Source organism: Pogoniulus pusillus, chromosome 37 (assembly GCF_015220805.1).
Source record: "Pogoniulus pusillus isolate bPogPus1 chromosome 37, bPogPus1.pri, whole genome shotgun sequence".
In the NCBI taxonomy this organism is placed as follows: Eukaryota; Metazoa; Chordata; class Aves; order Piciformes; family Lybiidae; genus Pogoniulus; species Pogoniulus pusillus.
The window spans coordinates 4,303,313-4,322,946 of NC_087300.1; the positions used below are offsets into that span (position 1 = coordinate 4,303,313).

Here is a 19,634-nt window from a genome sequence, read left to right on the forward strand (position 1 = left end):
TGCATGCCCAAGGCAAGATGCTGGGGGCTGGTGCCTGCCTTGGCACACTGCTGGCAATGGGCTGGCACAGCACCCATCTGCTGCAGGTGAGATGCAGAGACAGATCTTCGCCCTCAGGTTCCTGCTGGGTCTGTGCCCCATGGCTAGTGGGGGTCAGCTGAAGCATTCTAGGGGCAGGGGTTCAGCCCTCATGGTCCTGGTACCACTGCCCAGTGTGGACTCCAAACCACAAAGCAGCAGGTTTGGAACAATCTGGGGCTGAAGGAGGAGGGTGTGTGGAGCAGGTGAATTGGGGTGTCCCACACAGCACTTTGTTGCCATCCTCATCCCTGTTTGTACCCAGACTCCCACAGCGCCAGCTTGCACCATGGCAGCATGGCACCCCGTGCCGAGGGGCTGAGGAGCACGGGGGGCTCTGGGGCCTGCAGCTGCTGGGGCTGGGCAGTGCATTCATCAGGAGCACATCGGATTTTCCATGGGCTTGGGGAGGGCAGCAGTTCCCAGGGACGCTGCTGCAGTGGGACTCTGCCTGCAGCAGGGCGATCGATCAGTGCTCTGCATGTTGTATAAGCCCTGTCGATGGGCTGCCAGGGCAGCCAGAAGCCCTTTACCAGGAGCCCTCTGCACCTCTGCCCACACGGGGAGCACTGGCTGAGCACAGGCACAGGCCCTGCACACTCGTGGGTGTTCATTCCTCACTGTTCCCCCTGCTCCAGCCTGGCCTTGTAGTGGAAAGGAGGACACTGGGCATGGCCAGACCCAGGCCCAGGCTGTCTCAAAGCCTTGGGATGTTCATCTTGCTCCCAGATGATGCTGTGCTGGTCCCCTGCCCACTCTGCTGGGACCCACAGGGTTGTGGCCACACGAGGCACAGGGGTTTTATAAGTACACTTGGAGGAGGTCACAGGATGGCCCTGGCTTTGCTCTCTACAATCTTTCATGTGCCATGGAAATGTAGGCTGTTCCCTGTCCTTGTCTTGGGCTCTCCCCTGTGTTTGTGGGAGCAGTGGGACATGCTCCTATGCCACATGTGCCCTGCCACCCCTGTGCAGCTCCTGAAGCCATGGCTCAGCCACACAGCATTCCCTGGTGGGGAGGCAGACAAGAGAGGAAGGCTGCTGTGAGTTTCAGGGAAGGCTCTGCCCTGGCTGAGCCAGGAGAGCAGAGTCTGGGGGGCACGGGGAGGTGAAGGCTCAGCCACAGCTCAGGGCTTTGGGGTAGTTTGGGGCACAGAGCCACGCCCCCAGCAGTGCAGAGCAGGGCCACCCTGTCTGCCAGGGAACCCTCCTGCCCGCTGCCTGTCCCCTGAGTCAGAGGAATGAGCTTCCGGAGGAGAAGGCTGGAGTTTGGGGAAACCTGTTTGCCTGGTAGTTGAGGGAGGATGGGGTGGCAGGGGATCTCCTGGCCCTGTGCTGACATCATCCCAAAATGAGGCATCCCTGATGGGCGCTGCCCACAGAAAACTAAGTCAATTCATCAGTGTGAACCTGGAGATCATAGAATCATAGAATCAGTCAGGGTTGGAAGGGGCCACAAGGATCATCTAGTTTCAACCCCCCTGCCATGGCCTGGGACACCCTACCCTAGAGCAGGCTGCACACAGCCTCAGCCAGCCTGGCCTTAAACACCTCCAGCCATGGGGCCTCAACCACCTCCCTGGGCAACCCATTCCAGCCTCTCACCACTCTCATGGTGAAGAACTTCCTCGGCATGTCTAGTCTGAGTCGCCCCACCTCCAGCTTTGCTCCATTCCCCCCAGTCCTGGCACTCCCTGAGAACCTAAAAAGTCCCTCCCCAGCTTTTTTGTAGGTCCCCTTCAGATATTGGGAAGCCACAAGATGGTCTCCGGGGAGCCTCTCTTCTCCAGCCTGCACAGCCCCAACTCTTCCAGTCTGTCCTCACAGCAGAGCTGCTGCAGCCCTCTGAGCATCCTCCTGGCCCTGCTCTGGACATGCTCCAGCATCTCCACATCCCTCTTGTCATATGCACTTCAGAACTGGATGCAGTGCTCCAGGTGGGGTCTCACCAGAGCGGAGTAGAGGAGTGATCTGTGTGGTGCTGTGAGCTGGGCCAGCTGTGTGGTGAATGGGGACATGTCCCCTGGATCCTGCTGCCCCCCCCCAAAGTCCCCAAGCAGTGTTTCTCCCCCAGCTGCTGCTGCCATACGTCCGCTGCCCTTGGCCGTGCTTCTGCAGCAGACAGATGCCCGTGCCCAGAATGCTGCGTGGGGCAGGGCTGGGGGCTACACTCCCGGCCCAACCCTACGTCTTGCAAAGGCAAGAGGCGTTTCCCCCGCTCCGAGCAGGGCTGAGCCGAGGGCTCTGCTCCAGTCTGGAGGAGGCCTCTTGTTATCGAAGCAGGGTGGGATGTGGAGGGGATGAAGCCCCTGGGAGCAGGGGGGGTGGCTGCTGGCAGTGACTAAGGCTCATGTGTGTCGGGTGGGTGGTGGGGAAGCAGCTGCGAGGCCTCATGAGCAGCCAAGGTGGGGCTCCAGGATGGAAAGTCCATTTTGTTTGGGGGTGCCCAGAATCGAGCAGCTGATCTGGATGGCGCTAGCGAGGGGCAGGAGGAGTGTGTGGGGGAGGCTTTGCTGCAGGGCCAGAGCTTCACTGGTGGCCAGAGATGTGGGGAGTGGGCAAGGGTGGTTGCAAGCCCCAGAATCTGGTATAGGAAGAGCTGGAGATGGGCGAGTGCCCGGGCAGGGCTGGGGAATGCTGCAGCCTGAGCCGGAGTGACGGGCATGGGTTCCCGCTGTGGCTGCAGGAGGGTGACTGAGACCCCCGGGGTGGGACCCACGCGGAGAGCCGCGGTGCGGGCCTGGGGAGAGGCGAGTCTGGGCAAAGCATCCCCCGCCCTCCCGTTCGCCCCCACCCCCAGTGGCCCGGGGCGGCGGGGCCGGGCGGGATGCGCGGCCGGGGCGGGGAGCTAGGAGCGTCCTCCCCCGCCGGGCCGGGGGGAGCGGGGCGGCTCAGCACGGCTCGGCTCGGCTCGGCCAGCCCCCTGCGCCTCCCCGCCACGCCATGGAGAGGAGCCGCGCCGGGCGGGAGCCCCAGGGTAAGGCTCCGTGGCGGGGACCGGTACCGGTACCGGTGGGGGTTTGGTGGCCTTCCTGCACCGTGGGGCCGCGCCGGAATCGGGGTGTAGGATGCGACTGTGATGGGGGGCGGGAGCCGGGCCGCCGTGGGGAGCAAGAGCCGGGCGTGGGGGTGCAGAATTCGGCAGTGGGGATGCGGGACCCAGTTTTGGCGACAGGGTGCGGAACCCGACCGTGGAAAAGCGGGAAAAACGGGATTCGCCGCGGGGGGTACCGGATCCGGCCGTGGGGGGAATGAATCTGACCATGGGGGTACCAAATCCGTCGTGGGGAGATTGGATTCGGCCATGGGGCGTGCTGGACCGGACCCGGCAGTGCGGATGCTGGCATGGATGCGGCGGCGGCCGGGCCCGGAGAATGCGGCGGGGCCGCCCGCGAAGCTGCTCGGGCGGCAGAGCCGGGGCGGGGGCCCGGGGCGGCGGTGGAGGAGCCCGAGAGGACGCGGGGCCGGGGGCCAGGCCGGGGAGTTCTTCCCAGGAGGGACAAAGCCCGGGCATGGTCCCTCCATCTTGGGGTGGGACGGAGCCGCGCAGCCCCCGGCCCTGGGACGGGGAGAACTGCCCTTGGGGAGCCCTCTCGGAGTCGGCCCCGCCGTGGTTGCGGGGGGGTGAGACCGGGGCGGCGGCGCCTGTCCCTGCCTTCGCTCTTACCATCCCCCCCCTCCCCGCCCGGAACCTGGCGCTGATTCCCCTCCGCGTGCTGCCGCCGGGGTCCCGGCGGGCAAGGCCCTGCTGAGCAGCGGCGGCAGGCACTGCCCAGCGCTGGGGTCGAGGGGTGCAGGCGTTACCCCCCTAACATGCACAGGACCAGCTCTGCCTGCCCCCGCCGTGGGCACGTCCTGGCAGGTCCGTTGCCGATGCTGCCCCAGGATGAACTCTGCCACCGGCTCGGGGCTGGGCAGGCGGGAGGGCGGCGGCCGGTGCGGTGGAGGCTCGGGTTTGCTTTGGCTCTTCCTCGCAGGGCTCTGGCCAAGGGCTCCTTGGCTCCGCCGGCCGCCCTCGGCGCGGGGCTGTGACTAAGCAGGGCTCTCTGTGGCGAGGCAGCTTCCCACCGATGGAGGAAGAGGAGAGGCAGCTCCCCTCCCCCTCGACCCCGGTGCCCACGGCCACACCGTGATTCATCTCCCGCAGCCGCCCGGGCCTTGGCTGGTGCAGAGCGATGGCTGCCGGCTCCCGGCAAAGTCAGAACGTCCCTTTATCGGCGGCTCTCGAAGGCGCTGGCAGATCCCCGGCCTCAGGCGCGTCCTGCGCTGCAGACATATTGTCTGCGTCCCGCTCGCCGCCTCCGCAGCCTTCCAGCTTGCCCGGCGTGCAGTCTGCCTCGGCCTTGCCTCCCCTCCCCAGCCCGTCGCTGCCTGGGCAAGAGGGTGGGCAGCTCCCGGCCATGCCAGCCTCTCCTGCGGCCGGTGCCCCCGGGGTTCGGTTCTCCGGTGCAGGGAGGCGTTCTTGCTTCTGTGAGCAGAGGATGGTACTGGGGTGACTTTGCAGCGTGTCCTGCTCTGGGCACCATCCCAGTCCTCCTCATTTGGGTAATGTGCGTGGCCCAGGCTGCTGCCTGTCTCACTGCCTGCCGTGGGTTAGAGGCCCCGCGGTGTGCCACGTCCTGGCTGCCAATAGGGATGGGATTTCACCGGGACCCTCTGTGGCACGGGCAGTTGGTGGTGCTAGGAATGCAGGAGCTAGTGGTGGCCCCATGAAACTGACCGGGTGGGATGCGGCCCCACAAGTGGGCAGAGGACCAGAGTAGGGAGCGAGTAGGGAGCAGACAGGGGTTTATTCTTAACCAGGTTTCCCCCAGCTTCTCCGGCCGTTCTCCATCCAGCTCGGTGCAGAGGCAGGGTGCAGGGTGATCTGCTTGCCAGCCAGCCCCCATCTTTGGGAGCAAGCAGCTCAGGAGCTCTCCCGGTGCGGGGACACCAGCAGAGCTGCTGCTGCGAAGCCGTCAGAGCAACGTGATGCGACGTGCGGAGCAGGGATGTGACAGTCCCGTGGTGCCATGTCCAAAATAGTTAGCAGAGCTCTCGCTGGTCAGAGGGCTGGGAGCAGGGACGGCACAGGCAGCCTGCTGGGAGTGCAGCAGGATCCTGCACAGCCCCAGCCCTGATAGGTGTCTGCGTCTGCACTGCAAGGCTCAGGACCCGTTTTTCGGAGGTGCTGGGCACTTGCTCCCCATGAGGCTGGGTCCCAGCAGGTGTGGAGCCCTTTGCCCTACCTTGGAGCCAGGTTTCTGTTTTCCCAGCATGATGCTAGCAGACAGGTTCTCAGGAGCATGGCTGGGTCAGCCGCCCTCAGCGCTGGCTGCCCTCGGTGCTGCCAGCTCTGCGTGGGTCACCCCAAGGACGAGGGCATGTCCTGTCGGCACTGCCCAGATGGATGTCAGGCAGGTGCTGCCTGCCCCTGCCCTAGATCTGTTTGGGGCTGTGCTGTGATCACAGCCAAAGAGCAAGTTTGCTGTGGGGGTGCCGAGGCAGTGCAGCAGGTCTGACTCTTTCCTCTGTCTATATTTTAAACTCTGGAAACCCCCCAGCTCTGGCCACGAGATTCCAGCTCCCAAGTTCCTCTTGTTGCTCTCTGCCTTGGCATGTCGCTGCCTCGGCTGTCTGGGTGCTGAGCCACAGGACCTCGGCAGTCTCTGCCACAACCAGGGGCTGGTGCAGATTCCTAATGGCTGCCCCATCCCCATACCCCTCATCCTGGTGGGGTATGGATCCCAGGAAGGTGGGGGCTGGTCCTCCATGCTGGGGAGTGCTGGGCAATGGGTGCAGCCCTCTCCCAAACCAGCCCTGCCTGAAGCAAAGGCAGCATGGCCACCACAGCTGAGTGGGCAATCCACTGCCACATCCCTTTCTCCTGCCCAGTACCCACCATGGGCATCTGGCTGTGCCCTCCTGGCTGCACTGCTGCTCCTCCTGCCCTGTTTCTGGCCCTGGAGTCCTGTCCCCAGAGCAGAGCTGTGGTCAGCACGTGGAGAACCGTGGGACTGTGCCTGACCTGCCCTGGCACTGCTGGCTGCGTTTTGCTGGCTCTCAGCTGGTAGGGAAAGGAGCCAGCCTCAGATACAGCACCCATGCTGCCCAGAGCCAGGGAGTGGTGGCTGTGGGAAGCAGCATCATGAGACACCCCCACACACATACGGGTGTTGTTGCTGTTAGCAGCTGCCAGGGTGGCACTGGCCATCCCTGTGGTGTGGGGCTACTGGCATATTCCACCTCTCTCTCTGCCCATGGCATGTGAGCTGGGGCAGAGTGTGTGCGTCAGCACTGTGCCTGTGGCTGGGATGTGCCAAGGACATGCCGGGGCTGTGCCAGGGCTGTGCCAGGAATACTCACTCACTGTCCTCATCCTCCAGGTGCCAGGAGAGCTGCAGCGCTGGGAATTCCCAGGAGCTGGGTGGGATGGGGCTGAGCTCAGCTCTGAAGCACATCTGAGAGGTAGTGAGGTGGGATGGGAGGGCTCTGAGCACCCTCTGTATACCCGACAGCCGTGGCATGCCAGTGACCTTAGGCATCTACTCTCCCCACTAGACACTAACACTCACAGAGCATGCTGCACTTAGGGCCACAGATGCCACCCTGCTCAGCACCAGGACCTGTTGGTGGTGAGGGGAGGCCCCAGGGACCCATCCTGCCCCCTCCTGTGGCACAGCCATGGCACCAGGTTACACTGGACACACGGATGTCCCCAGTGGCATTCTAGGCTGCGTTCCCCCCAGGATCCTCATCTCTGGCACTCGTGCAATGGCCAGAGTGGCAAGGTCGCTGTCTGGGAACTGCAGCCCATCTCGGTGTCTTTGCAGCAGCCAGTGACAGGTCCCTGCTGTGCCCACCAGCCCTGCTATCCTCTAGTCCCAGACTACAGGTGGGCCCCATCTGATGCCCCAGCCCCAGGTGGGCTCAGCACGTGGAGCAGCCCATGGCAGGCCCTGCCATGCCACAGAGCGGGTACATGAGGATACGGCGGACGGGGGGAGCTGAGGTTAAAGCGTGGTGGGGGCCCCCGCCCTCGTGGGAAGTGCCCGGCGGGGCTGCGCGGCGGCCGGTTAACAAGGGCTGCTCGCCTTCCGACCGGAGCGCCCCGCGGGGCCTCGATGTGCTCTCGCTTCACGGCACCGGGGAATTTGCCTCTGCCTGGCTGAGCATCCCCGTGTTCCCTGTGCTGCCCATGGAGCAGCGCTGCGCCGGGCAGTGCCAGGCCGGAGGTGCCAGCGCTGCTTGCTGCTGTGGGTGCTGGTGCCTCATGGACCGTCTGGGAGGAGCTGAGATGGGCTGGGTGGCACGATGGTGTCGAGGGCCAGCACCTCACCCTTCAGCCACGGCCGGTGGCGGGGCACGGCACTGTCCTGTGCCGGCAGCAGTGGGGCTGGGGGGCTGCAAGGGAACCATGCCTGTATGTCTGGGGGGCCAGGGAGCTAATCCCCTGTGGAATGCCCGGGCTGGGGGAGAGGGAACGCCCGCACGCCTGGGCGCAGGCAGCGTTGGGTTTCAGGGCAGCTGCTGTGCTGAAGCAACGACAGGGACAGATGGTGGCAGGGCTGGCCGTGCGTTGGGATTTTGGCGGTGCCCAATGGCCCTGCCCTGGCCAGAAAACTGGTGGAGTGGGACAGATCCTGCCCAGGGCTGTGCCCAGGGCTCTATGCCCAGTGGTGCAAGGTGGCAGGAGGCACCTGCCATCCCCCTGCCCCACTCCCTGCACGTTTGTGCCCACAGGAGACATTCCCATCTGCTCCGGGATGTCAGCCTGCCCTTGAAGCTTTCCTCGGCTGGCAGTGCCCGGCAGTGCGTTCAGAGCACCTCTCCAAGCTGGGACACATGCGATGCCACTATGGATGCTGTCCTCTGAGCTGGCATCTGTGGGGCTGCCGAGCTTCCCTGCCTGCAGGTGCTAATCTGGGGCAGCCCTGGGAATTGGGGTGGGTGATCCCCTGGATGAAGCCCTAGCACCTTCCCGGCCACGCAGCAGGCTCAGGGCCACCTCAGGAGCGCGGCGATGGGGCTGTGGGATGTGCAGGACGGAGGCCAGGGGATGGGCTGGCTTCCTGCGGCACAAAATACCCGGAAGGCTGCCGGGGTCTGCGGGGGGGCCGGGGCTGGCCGTGTCCTCGGTGGAGCCCAGGGTGGGTCAGCCCTGCTGGCACCAGCTCCGGCATGCAGGGAGGATACAGCAGCAGGACCCTCAGCCCCTTCCTGGGTGCTGCTGTGAGGGCTGGGATCCATGGGAGCCGGGGCACAGCCGTGCCCGCGGGGCAGGGCAGGCTGGTGGGGCTGACCCCGGCTCAGCGGGTGCGGGCAGAGGGTGGCGGCTCGGCGCCGCCTCGTGTTTGCCGAGCCCACACTTTGCCCCTCGACGGAGATTGTGGAGAGCTCTGCAAACACGGCTGAGCCATGACATCACCCCACGGCCAGAGCCAGCGGGTGCCGGTCACTGGTGTCCCCGACACGCCTTGCTGCCGCGGCTGAGGTCAGACGCTGCAGCGGTGACCGCGGGGACTAGACCCTTGTGCCCGTGGCATCAGGGCAGGTTGGGCACCACTCCTGGGCAGGAGTGGTGGCGCTGCCTGCTGCGTGGGGGTCAGGGCTGTAGTCTCAGCACCCCGAAGGTGCCTTTACAAGGTGCTGGTTAACCAGGGCGGGGACATTACCACTGCTGGTCACTGTGGGCAGTCCTAGCACAGCCACCCTGTGCAGAGGGCACATGCTGCTGCTTCGCAGGGCAGCTGCCATCGTGCCCCTGTTCCCAGCGCCAGGTCATGCAGCAGGCTTTCCCGGGCTCCACCAGGGCTGGCTGGGATGAGTGCACAGAGCGGGCACGGTGCCCCCCACCTGCCCTACAGCAGGCAGCGAGTGGCCAGCCCCACGCGAGGAGGGGGCTGTTTGCTGGCGCTGGCCTCGTCCCGTGCATTCCTGTGCCATGAGTTCATGGCTGTGTGCGGGCCTGGCCGCGGCGTGGTGCGGCCACAGCGGTGACGTCAGGCCGTGGGGCCCGCGCCCATCCTGCCGCCAGCACCGGCAGAGCAGCCCCGCATCCTCCAGGGGCAGCAGCTGGGGCATGCCTGGGTGCCCGTGCCCGTGGAGGTTTTTGCCTCCGCGTCCCCACCATGGTGAGACCAGGGTGGCAGCTGCCGAGGGAAGAAGGGTGGCTTTGTGGTGCTGGTGCCTGGCAGAGCCCTGGCAAGGCCCTCTGTGTATTGTGCACCCTGGCACCTGGCATGGGGCAGCATGGATGCCCCCCGAGATGGGGCAGCAGCAGGACTTGAGTTGGGGTCCTACTGCCTTTTTCTGAGGGGACCTAGGGCTGTCCCCAGCCCCTGCAGTCAGTGATGGACTGGCTCCCGAGTGCTGTGTTTGGGGGGAACAAGGCTGCACCCCCGAGCATTGTGTTTGGGGGGAACAGGGCTGCCCCAAGCTTGCCCACTGCGTGACCATCCATTCTGCTCTGCTTGTGTTGCAGGGAAGCCACCATCCCTGATGGGAGACAGCATGCCCACCCCGACCTTATCACCCCGCACTCCTGGGGATGCCCTGCAGGGAGGGTGTGTCCCCCCACAGCTTGACCAAGCTGTCCCTCCAGCCGTGGTCCCTTCTGGACAGCCCATCTTGCCCGTCCCTCCAGCCATCAAACCCTCCCCAAAGACCATCTCACCTGTCCCTGTTGCTGTGACCCCCTCCAGGCAGCCCATCTGCTCCCCAGCCGTGACAGCCCCTCCCGAGAGCAGCACCCCACAGCATGAGCAACCCCTCCCTCCAGCCACAGCACCCTCAGGACAACCTGTATCCCCCATCCCTGCGGCTACAGCCCCTTCAGCAGAGAGTGTCCCGCCTTGGGACAAGTCCCCTCCTGGGCTCCCCCAGCCCCCTGTGTCAAAGCACCCCAAAGAAGAGGCATTGCCCCACGCCGGCAGCCAGCCTGGCCCCGTACACACTGCAGCTGCTGCCCCTTGCCCAGCAGAGACACTGCCCCATGGAAGCAAACCCCTGGCCCCAGCTGCCAGTGAAGGGGCCCCTTCCGATGCCAAGAGCCCCCCGGGTGGCACAGCTGGGCCCTCAAAGGATGTGACTCCCCGGAGTGACCGTCCCTCCCCAGCTGCAGCCTCACCAGCTCCTGCTACCTGCTCCAAGCCCAAGCAAGGTGGGTGCCAGGGGGACCAGGGGTGCTCCAGTGATGCTGGCGCCCCATGGGCACTCCCTGATACCCCCACGCCTGGGTGGTGCCTGTGTGGCACTGCGGCTGGGGGTGCTGGGTGCTGCTCTGACTGTGTCTTCTTGCTGCAGATGCCCAGAAAGCCCAAGCAAGGCACAAGCAGGCAAAGGAGCGACGCGAGGAGAGGGCCAAGTACCTAGGTAGGGGACTGGGGCGGTGGCAACCCCCGGGGCATGCGCTGGGAGGGAAAGTGGACGGAGAGGAGGAAGAAGCTAAGGAGCTTTGCCGGGTCATGGGCAATCCCATTAGCTGTGATGAGCTGAGCCCAGGCAGGAGCTGCTCTGGCTCCCTGGCACGTCACTGTCACCCTAGCAGTCCACTGCCCTTGCTGCTGCGCTTCCCTGGCTGCTCCCCGCAGTCCTAGTGCCCCCCAGGTGCATCCAGCCCCGTGCCCATCCCTCTGCCCTGTGCAGGCAGCTGCAGGCAGCCCAGCGGCCGCTGGTGGCGGCGGCGAGTGGGGCCCCTGTGCCGCGCTTGGGGCCTCCTGCTCCCCGCGCTCTTTCCACCCTCATTCCCCCATTGTTCGCCGGCGCGGCTCGGCTGGGCTCGGCGGGCTCCCGGCCTCCCTTTTGTCCTCGCCAAAACCCCTCCCTCACCGGCCGGCCGCGATGCCGCCTGCCCGGCGCGCCCAGGGTGCCCAGCAGCGTGCCCTGGCCGGAGCCAGCCCTTGGACCCACGCTGCCGACACGGGCGCCCGTCCCAGCTGCGGGGCTCGCCGGGGTCGTGCTTCAGGTGTGACCCCACCGCCCCGGGTGCCCCCTGCAGCTGCCAAGCGGGTGCTGTGGCTGGAGAAGGAGGAGAAGGCTCGGCTGCTGCGAGAGAAGCAGCTGGAGGAACGGCGCAAGCGCCTGGAGGAGCAGCGGCTGAAGGCGGAGAAGCGCCGAGCGGTGCTGGAGGAGCGGCAGAGGCAGAAGCTGGAGAAGAACAAGGTGGGGTCAGAATCAGACTCGGTTAGGCTGGAAAAGACCTTTGTGGTGTTAAGGGGTGGGTGTAGACCCGCTGCAGTACCCAGCCTTCGTGGTGCAGGGCTTCCATGGTGCCTGGCTCTATAGGCACACATGCCCTGTCCAGGGTGGGCATTACTGCTCCATCCAAGAACCTCCCTGGCTGTGACAGCCTCATGCCAGGAGGCTCTACCCAGCCCCCGTTCTCCCAGCCTGATCACGTCCCTCTCCCTTGGGCAGGAGCGCTATGAGGCAGCGATCCAGCGGTCAGCCAAGAAGACATGGGCAGAGATCCGGCAGCAGAGGTGGTCCTGGGCTGGGGCCCTGCACCATGGCTCCCCTGCACACAAGGATGGTGAGTGCTGGGCTGGATGATGGGCACCTGGAGCCCCATGGCTCTGCCGGTGACAGGAGTGGCTGGGCACAGCTCTGCGGTGTGTTGTGCAAGGAGCTCAGTCTCACTCTGCTGTGGTCGTGGTGCCATCACCTTAGGCAGTGCCAGGGCCCGAGGAGGTCTGCTGGCACTTCCCTGCTCTGTTTGGGGCTGGGTGAATTGGGGGCTGTGCGTCATGGTCACCGTTCTGTGCAGGAATGTGCTTGGGGACAGCCCTGGCTGGCTGCAGGGATGCCGTGGCCACGCTGCCTGGGTCTGCAGCAGCCAGGAGGAGCCAGGTGTGGGTTGTGCAGCTGTGTGAGGCTGCTGCTGTCTCTCATGCGAGTCTGTTCTGTGCCGTGTCCCCTTTTCTGCCAGCTGGGTGGGGGCAGCACTTGGCCCCTCGAGCTCCAATGGCAGGGTGACAGTGGCTGTGTTTGCTCATGGGTGTGCATGGCTGCGCTGTGCCTCACCAGAGGCTCAGCTGTGCCCATTGCCACACAGCTGGAGCACTGATGCGTGCTGGCCCCTCTCTTTGGGGATCTTGAGGGACACCCCACAGGGTTTGGCACCAAGATTGAAAATGTGGAGGTCTGCCCTGTGCTGTGACTGTTGAGGAGACAAGGCTGTGCTGGTGGCTCTGGCTTTGCCTGAGGCATCTGATGTAGGCTGACAGCATTGAGGGGTGTGCTGTGCACCATGTTCCTGGCACCACGTGGGTGCAGGTGTTGTGTGCCAGGTTGTGTGCACCAGCATTGTGTCTGTGGTACCTCATGGGTACAGGTGTTGTGTGCCAGGGTGTGTGCACCAGCACCATGTCTGTGGCACCTCATGAGTACAGGTGTTGTGTGCCAGGGTGTGTGCACCAGCACCATGTCTGTGGCACCAGATGGATACAGGTGTTGTGTGCCTGGCTGTGCCTGCTGGGCCATGTGTACCAGCACCACATTCTGGTTATGCCTGTCTGGACTGTTTGTCCAGCTGTGACTTGTGGCACACTTGGGGACAGACCCTGAGTCTATGGTGTGACATGTGGCAGGGTCTGGCAAGGGGACATCTTCCTCTGCTACCTCCAGTGGAGACATTCTGGGATGTTCAGATGGGTGGAGGGGTCCTGGTGTCCTGTAGAGGTGCTGCTGGCCACCAGCACCCTCCTAGCATTGCCCTAGTGACCCTGGCACCAGTGTCAGTGTTGTCCCATGTCTGTCTGGACTTGCTACCCTCAGACCTGCTCCCCCAGGGCTGGCTGCTGGCCTGTGCTGCCAAGGTCCCTGGCCACCTGGCTCCCAGTTCCCAAGACTGCTTTTGAGGATACTGGTGTGGCCTGGTAGCTGCCCTGGCTCCCTGACTACGAGATCCCTGCATGATCCCAGCATGACTCCTCCTGGGGCTCAGGCGCCGTGCCGTGCCAGATACCAGCGCCGTGTGTCATGTTCCCAGACGCCAGCATCTCCTGGCCCCAGTCTCTGTGCCGCCTCCTGCCCTCAGTGCCCCAGCGCGGCCGTGCATGCTGCATGTGGGGGGCGCAGCCCCAGCCCCGGGACCTTAATGCCCTTGTGTCTTTTCCCTCCTCCAGGTGCGAGCCGCTGCTCAGTGTCCGCTGTAAACCTCCCCAAACACGTCGACTCTATAATCAACAAGCGGCTCTCCAAATCCTCCGCCACCCTCTGGAACTCTCCCAGTAGAAGTAAGAGCCCTTTGCGTTTGCCCCAGCGCAGGGGGCACAGCCTGGCCCCCATGTCAGCGCTGGGGAGCCCCCTGAGACCAGGGTCCCCCATCCCCCGGCCCTGCCTTGCAGCATGGTGCCCACGGAGAGAGGAGAAGCCGTTTGCTGTTTGTGGGAGGAGGCTGGAGCTGGCTGGTGGCTCCTTGATGCTTGGTGCAGGCTGGGAGGAAGACGAGGAGGAGGAGCTGGGTGCTGGCAGCCCTGTGAGGTGCCAGCATGGGGACCAGGAGCCAAGGCTCCCTGCCCCGGGACAGCTCTGGTGGGTGCAGATGCAGCCACAGAGTGGGGCTGCCTGTCACCAGACCCTCCTTAGGGCTGGGCATGCTGACAGTGCCCGCCACCACGACGCCTGTCCCCACAGGCACCCGGGGGCTGGGTGCCATGGAGGCTCTGGGCACAGTGCTATGTCGGGTGCTGTGAGGTCGTCCTGGCCTTGGACGAGCTGCTGGAGGCCGCTGGGTGAGCCAGAGGGCTGCATCCAGCCCTGGGGCTGCTGTTGTGTTTCGAGGTTGCCTGGCAATGGGCGTGCGCCGTCCCAGCCGGGTATAAATAGCCGGAGCAGCTGACGAGGATGGCTGCGGGCACTGGTGACGCAGGTGGCTCCAGAGCTGGGGGCTCAGCCCAGGCAGAGGCATCCAGGGGCTCTCAGCACTGCCTGGGCAGGAGCAGCATCTCCCTGGGCTGGTGCCAGGCCCAGTGCCCTGTGCTGCACTCATGGCTGTGTTTTTCTACTCTGCTGGCAGTGGGTGCTGCTCCCGGCTTGACCATGGGCCCTGGTGGACAGGGGCCAAGGGGCCCTGTCTCTATGGGTGCTTCCCTTGTGCCCATGGGTTGTTTGGTGCCAGTGATGTGCACTGGAGGGCTGCCAGTGGCAGCCCTGTGCCAAGCTGAGCCAGTAGTGTGGCCAAGGACCGTTGTCCTTGGGTGCCATGAGTCTGGTGTGGCTCCAGTGGCATGCTCAGTAATTTCGGCGCAGCTCCCTTGGGGCAAGGGCATGTGGTGGTGTTCCTGCAGCAGCTGCAGCGTGCTGGGGGCTCAATCACATCACGACAAGGACACATGGAGAGTGCACACCAGTGCCAGGTGCAAGGAGAGAGACAGAATGGAAGGGACTGTGGTCAGCAGGGTTGCATCTTGGCATGGCAGGTGCCATTCGCTGTAGGTGTATGGTGGCCAAGGTGTCTGCAGGGCACAGAGACACCATTGTGCCATTGCACCATCCTGTGGGCACTCAGCTGCCCACCCACATTTGTGCCTGCATGGCCCTCATCCTGCTCAGCCAGCTGAGCAGGGCAGCAGGGTACACCTCCTTGGCATGGCTGAGCTGCAGGCTCTCCTGGTGCCACACACATGCCATGGCCTTGCCACAACTGCATGGCTGCTCCCTCCCTGTGAGCAGCTGCAGGGCTGGGGGCTGTGGCCTCAGGGACATGCTAAGGGTCCCTCTCTCTCCCCAGACCGGAGCTTGCAGCTGAGTCCATGGGAGAGCAGCATCGTGGACCGGCTGATGACACCCACCCTGTCCTTCCTGGCACGCAGCCGGAGCGCCGTGACGCTCGCCGGTAACGGCAAAGAGCAGGGTGAGCAGTGGGTGAGGGGCACAGGGCCACACATGTCCTGGCATGGGCAGGGAACTGGGACAGGGATGCCTGAAGCCAGCAGAGAGCCGGTACCGGTGCTGTGCCAGCTCTGCCCTAACGTGTGGTCACTCCTGCCCCCAGTGCCTGTGTGCCCTCGCTCAGCCTCCGCCAGCCCCCTCAGCCCCTGCCACAACCACCGCCTGCCGCACCGCTGCTGGGAGAGGCGGAAGGGGACCACTGCCAGCCCCGACGTCACCCCGCGCCGCAGGACCGAGTCCTCACCCGTGAGTGCCACCTCCCGAGGGGACCTCTCAGTGCCAGGGTGGCTGTGGTGGGGCACAGCATGGCTCCTGGCCAGGCTCCCAGCATTGAAACCATCTCTTTTCCGTGGGGCAGAAGAAGAAGGAGAAGAAGGAGAAGGAGAGGGAGAACGCCAAGGAGCGCAGCGCCCTGTCCCGCGAGCGCAGCCTCAAGAAGCGGCAGTCACAGCCAGCAGCACAGCCCCGGCTGCTGCCCGCAGCAGACAGCAGGTGGAGACCCACTGCCCGGGGCTGCCCAGCCCTCTGTCCCCTGCCCTGCTGCCCGGGGCTGCCCAGCCCTCTGTCCCCTGCCCCGCTGCCCGGGGCTGCCCAGCCCTCTGTCCCCTGCTCTGCTGCCCAAGGGCTGCCCAGCCCTCTGTCCCCTGCTCTGCTGCCCAGGGCTGCCCAGCCCTCTGTCCCCTGCCCCGCTGCCTGGGGATGCCCAGCCCTCTGTCCTCTGCCCTGCTGCCCAAGGGCTGCCCAGCCCTCTGTCCCCTGCCCTGCTGCCCGGGGCTGCCCAGCCCTCTGTCCCCTTCTCTGCTGCCCAAGGGCTGCCCAGCCCTCTGTCCCCTGCTCTGCTGCCCAGGGCTGCCCAGCCCTCTGTCCCCTGCCCCGCTGCCTGGGGATGCCCAGCCCTCTGTCCTCTGCCCTGCTGCCCAAGGGCTGCCCAGCCCTCTGTCCCCTGCCCTGCTGCCCGGGGCTGCCCAGCCCTCTGTCCCCTTCTCTGCTGCCTGGGGCTGCCCAGCCCTCTGTCCTCTGCCCTGCTGCCCAAGGGCTGCCCAGCCCTCTGTCTCCTGTCCCATTGCCCCGGAGGCTGTCCCAGCCCTGCTAACATTGTCTCTCCCATTCTGTTTGCAGCCCTGGGCCCAAGAACCGTCCCTCATCCCCTGCCACTCCCAAAGCCCGCCCGGCATCCCCCAGCCCAGCCCTGGGCTCTCCCCACAAGCCGCCCCTGCCCCGCAGTGCCCACTCTTCTCCCAAGGTGAGGGCCAGGGCCCGGGAGGAGCGAGGAGAGCAGGAGGGCCAGGTGAAGGCACGTGAGAAGAAAGAGGAGACGCGGAGCCCAGCACCCCCAGCCCTTCCTGAGCTTCCCAAGGTGTCCACAGAGCCCCCCAAGGTGCCTACAGAGCCAGCAGCAGGTGGGTACAGGGTGGTGGGAGTGGTGGAAGGACTGGGGGGAGTAGGAACAGCACTGACCTGCATGCATCCTGCAGCCCCTCTGGCTCCTGCAGCCCCCAGCCCTGTGCCAGCCACCCCCCCAGCCCGAACATCAGCTGGCACCACAGACCGGGAGGAGGCTGCCCGGCTGCTGGCAGAGAAGCGTCGCCAGGCCCGCGAGCAGCGGGAGCGCGAGGAGCGGGAGCGCCGGGAGCAGGAGGAGCGGGAGAGGTGAGTGCTGCTCCCCCTGGCCCCCAGCCCTGACCCCCAACTTTGCTGAGGGTCCCCTCCCTGCAGGCGGCTGCAAGAGGAGCGGGCACAGGAGGCGGCAGAGGAGCAAAGCCGCAGGGAGGCCCTGGCACGACGGCGGGATGAGGAGCGACGGCTGCAGGAGGAACGCGAGGCCCAGGAGAGGGCACAGGCTGAGCGGGAGGAGACAGAGCGGCTGCAGAGACAGGTCTGGGCTGGAGGGAATGGCGAGGAAGAGGTGGGATGGAGAGGGAAAGCAAGGTTGAAGGGGGGAAGGCAGGGATGGAGGGAAAAGGCAGGATGGAGAGGAAAGGTAGGATGGAAGGGAAAGGCAGGTTGGAAGGAAAATGCAAGGATTGAGAACAAAGGCAGGGATGGAGGGGAAAGGCAGGAATGCTCTTCTGTGGTTTCCAGCCCAGTGGGATGAAGGGAAAAGGATAAGACCATTCTCTCAGTGCCCAGGGTGGCAGGAGAGGAGGTGGGGCCAGACTGTGCTGAGCCACCTGGGCAGTCTGTCCATGCTGTCCCTGCCCCATCCCATCTATCCCTGCCCCATCCTATCCATCCTTGCTGTGCTGCAGAGGGAAGAGGCTGAGGCAAGGGCGCGTGAAGAGGCTGAGCGGCAGCGCCTGGAGCGGGAGAAGCACTTTCAGCGTGAGGAGCAGGAGCGGCTGGAGAGGAAGAAGGTGAGGGCTGGGAACACTCCTGGATGCGTGACACAGCAGGGGCTCCTCCTGCCAGGGGCCCTGCTCAGCACCCAGGGCAGTTCTTGCTGGTGAGCACCATGCACAAGCCCCTCTCTGCCCCGCAGCGCCTGGAGGAGATCATGAAGAGGACACGCAAGTCAGATGCAGCAGATGCCAAGGTGGGTGCCTCTCCCCTGATCCAGGGTGCCTGGGGACACGGGGGACTCTGCAGAGCCCTTCCATCCCTACCCACAGCTGCCAGTGCCACTCACTGCTCTCCTCTCCCCACAGAAGAAGGAGGACAAAAAGGTGGTGAACGGGAAAACAGCTGAACCGGAGGATGTCCCAGGTATGTGACCCCATTCTGCTCCTCCCCCGCCAAGCTCCTCCCTGGGGCTCTGCCTGAGTGAGGTTCTGCCAACGTCCCCAGGCTGCGAGAAGCGTGCGGGGCCCATGCCAAAGGAGGAGGAACTTCCTGAGACACAGACGCCAAGCATGGGGACCCCAGGAGGGCCAAAGGGTCTGGCGGGTGAGGGGCTGCAGCCAAGGTGAGCATGGGGGTGGCCAAGGGGACTGGGGTGAGGTGGGGTCCTGGCTGACCCCAGCTTTCCTGTCCCACAGCTGCCCAAACAAGGAGGTGGCATCCCCAGCATCGCTGGTGAACGGTGTGCAGCCCAGCAAGCATGAGAACGGCTTCTCAGGCACAGAGGGCTCCCAGGAGCTGCTGGAGCTCTCCCACCACGGCAGCAGCCCAGCAAGCATCATCCCCTTTGGTGACAAGGAGCCTTTCCTCAAGCAGGCTGTGGTGAAGCCCCCTCAGGTGACAGGTGAGGTACAGGATGGGCTGCACAGTGGGGATGGCCGAGCCACGGCTGCTGGCTCTCACTAATTCCACCCTGCCTCCTCTGCAGAGGTGCTGTGAGGGCCAGAACGGTGCCCTAGCAGACGTCCCCACGGGGCCACCGCACACCTCCTGTCTCCGGACACCCACGCAGAACCGTAGCTGTCGTCAGAAGAAGAACCTTGCTGCTCCCCTCCACTTGCCTTGCGCCCCCAGCCCTGCCGCGGGGGGCTCGGGCAGCGTGGGACCCCGGCGAGGTGGCTGCCAGCTCCCTGCCCGCCGCAGGGGCACCTGAGTTCTCTCTTTGTTATCTCGTTTTCGTTGGATTTTTCTGTTGTTTTTAATTTTATTTTTTCAAGATGCACCTTATCAGACTGACACCCCCACCCTAGCAGCCTGCCAGAGCCGCCCCAGACGTGTGGTGTAACGATGTAGTTATTTAACTTGCTGGGTACAATGTCTGTGAATACTGTAAATAGAGCTCGGCCAGGCACCGGGGACGCCGGCCTGGCCTAGCCCCGCGTAGGCTGGGAGGACTCCGGGGTTGGTGGGAGGACTTGGCGGGGGCGTGCAGGGAGAAGGGCTGCAGCTCAGCTGCAAGGGAAGGTTGCTCCCTGTCCCCACCTCCCTGCGCATGTCTGTGCTGGGTGTCCCGGTGCTGCCGGAGCACCCCGGGCCTGGCAGGTGCCACGCTGCTCTCCGTGCCGTTGTGACAGTGTTATGCATCCGGACAACCTTTGCCAATAATAAAAGTGGACAACTGCCCTTGCCTTGTCTTGCTGCGTGCCCAGGGGATGGGAACCTGCGGGTCGGTGGTAGTGCCTTGGCGCTGTGGGGCTGGTCACGCTCCTGGCATCTCCAGCAGCAGCTGGGCAGATTTACCCCGAGGTGATCTCGCCTTGCCAGCGTGGTGTATTTACCCCCGTAGCAGGGCTCATCTCTGGTGACCCACGGTCCCAGTGGGGCAGGTTTACCCTCGTGTCAGCGCTCGTCCCTGGAGCACCGTTTGCTCTCAGCAGCTTGCTCCCTCCCAGGGATGCAGCAGGCTCATCCTGGCAGCGCTCAACCATTAGCAGAGCACTGCCAAAGAGATGAACCCTCCCCATCCCAGCCTGCAAGCGTCCGCAAGCGGCCTGGGGCAGGTAAGAAAAGCCAGACAGCGGCTTCCAGGGGAACCCGGAGAGGCCTCCGACGGCTGAGGGTGGCTGCCCGCACCGCTTCGGTGGGAAGGAAGGGGTAGCCACAGGGTCCCCCCAGCGATGGACTTCTTTCGCTCCCCTTCAAGGCGAGGGCAGCTCTGGAGCGCCGGGCGGTGCGGGAGAAAGCTCGGCCCACGCCAGGAAGGGCGGAAAGCATCTCCAGCATCTCCGCCATCACCACCTCCCCGCCGCCATTTCCCGGCCAGGCCCCGTGCGGTCCCGCCCGTCCCCGCCGGAAGCCTTCGCCCTCCCCGTGGCACCTGGGGAGGAGGCGGAAGTGACGTTTGCG

The 19,634-nt window shown here is 65.0% G+C and overlaps 1 protein-coding gene across 2 annotated transcripts; it reads left to right on the forward strand.

The window, feature by feature from the left end:
• The first annotated feature begins 2,629 nt into the window (after positions 1 to 2,629).
• MAP7D1 (MAP7 domain containing 1) lies at positions 2,630 to 18,911 on the forward strand. Of its 2 annotated transcripts, XM_064172673.1 has the most exons (18): positions 2,631 to 3,054; positions 9,541 to 10,218; positions 10,362 to 10,430; positions 11,056 to 11,219; positions 11,475 to 11,589; positions 13,184 to 13,294; positions 14,791 to 14,913; positions 15,055 to 15,197; positions 15,310 to 15,443; positions 16,071 to 16,351; positions 16,427 to 16,601; positions 16,668 to 16,827; positions 17,201 to 17,305; positions 17,431 to 17,484; positions 17,597 to 17,654; positions 17,736 to 17,853; positions 17,927 to 18,132; positions 18,217 to 18,911. In XM_064172673.1, exons 1-18 carry the CDS (start codon positions 3,021 to 3,023, stop codon positions 18,225 to 18,227), a joined length of 2,739 nt encoding a protein of 912 aa, XP_064028743.1. In that variant the 5' UTR covers positions 2,631 to 3,020; the 3' UTR covers positions 18,228 to 18,911. The 2 variants fall into 2 exon arrangements, with proteins under 2 accessions (XP_064028744.1, XP_064028743.1); XM_064172674.1 differs by lacking the exon at positions 13,184 to 13,294 and having other exon boundaries at positions 2,630 to 3,054.
• The last annotated feature ends 723 nt before the right edge of the window (positions 18,912 to 19,634 follow it).

Excerpts from the sequence above, each read along its gene's own strand:
- MAP7D1 (XM_064172673.1), top strand. The coding sequence starts at position 3,021 with ATGGAGAGGAGCCGCGCCGGGCGGGAGCCCCAGG. Across the intron at positions 10,431-11,055 it reads GGAGAGGGCCAAGTACCTAG|CTGCCAAGCGGGTGCTGTGG; the intron begins GTAGGGGACTGG and ends TGCCCCCTGCAG. Across the intron at positions 13,295-14,790 it reads CTGGAACTCTCCCAGTAGAA|ACCGGAGCTTGCAGCTGAGT; the intron begins GTAAGAGCCCTT and ends CTCTCTCCCCAG.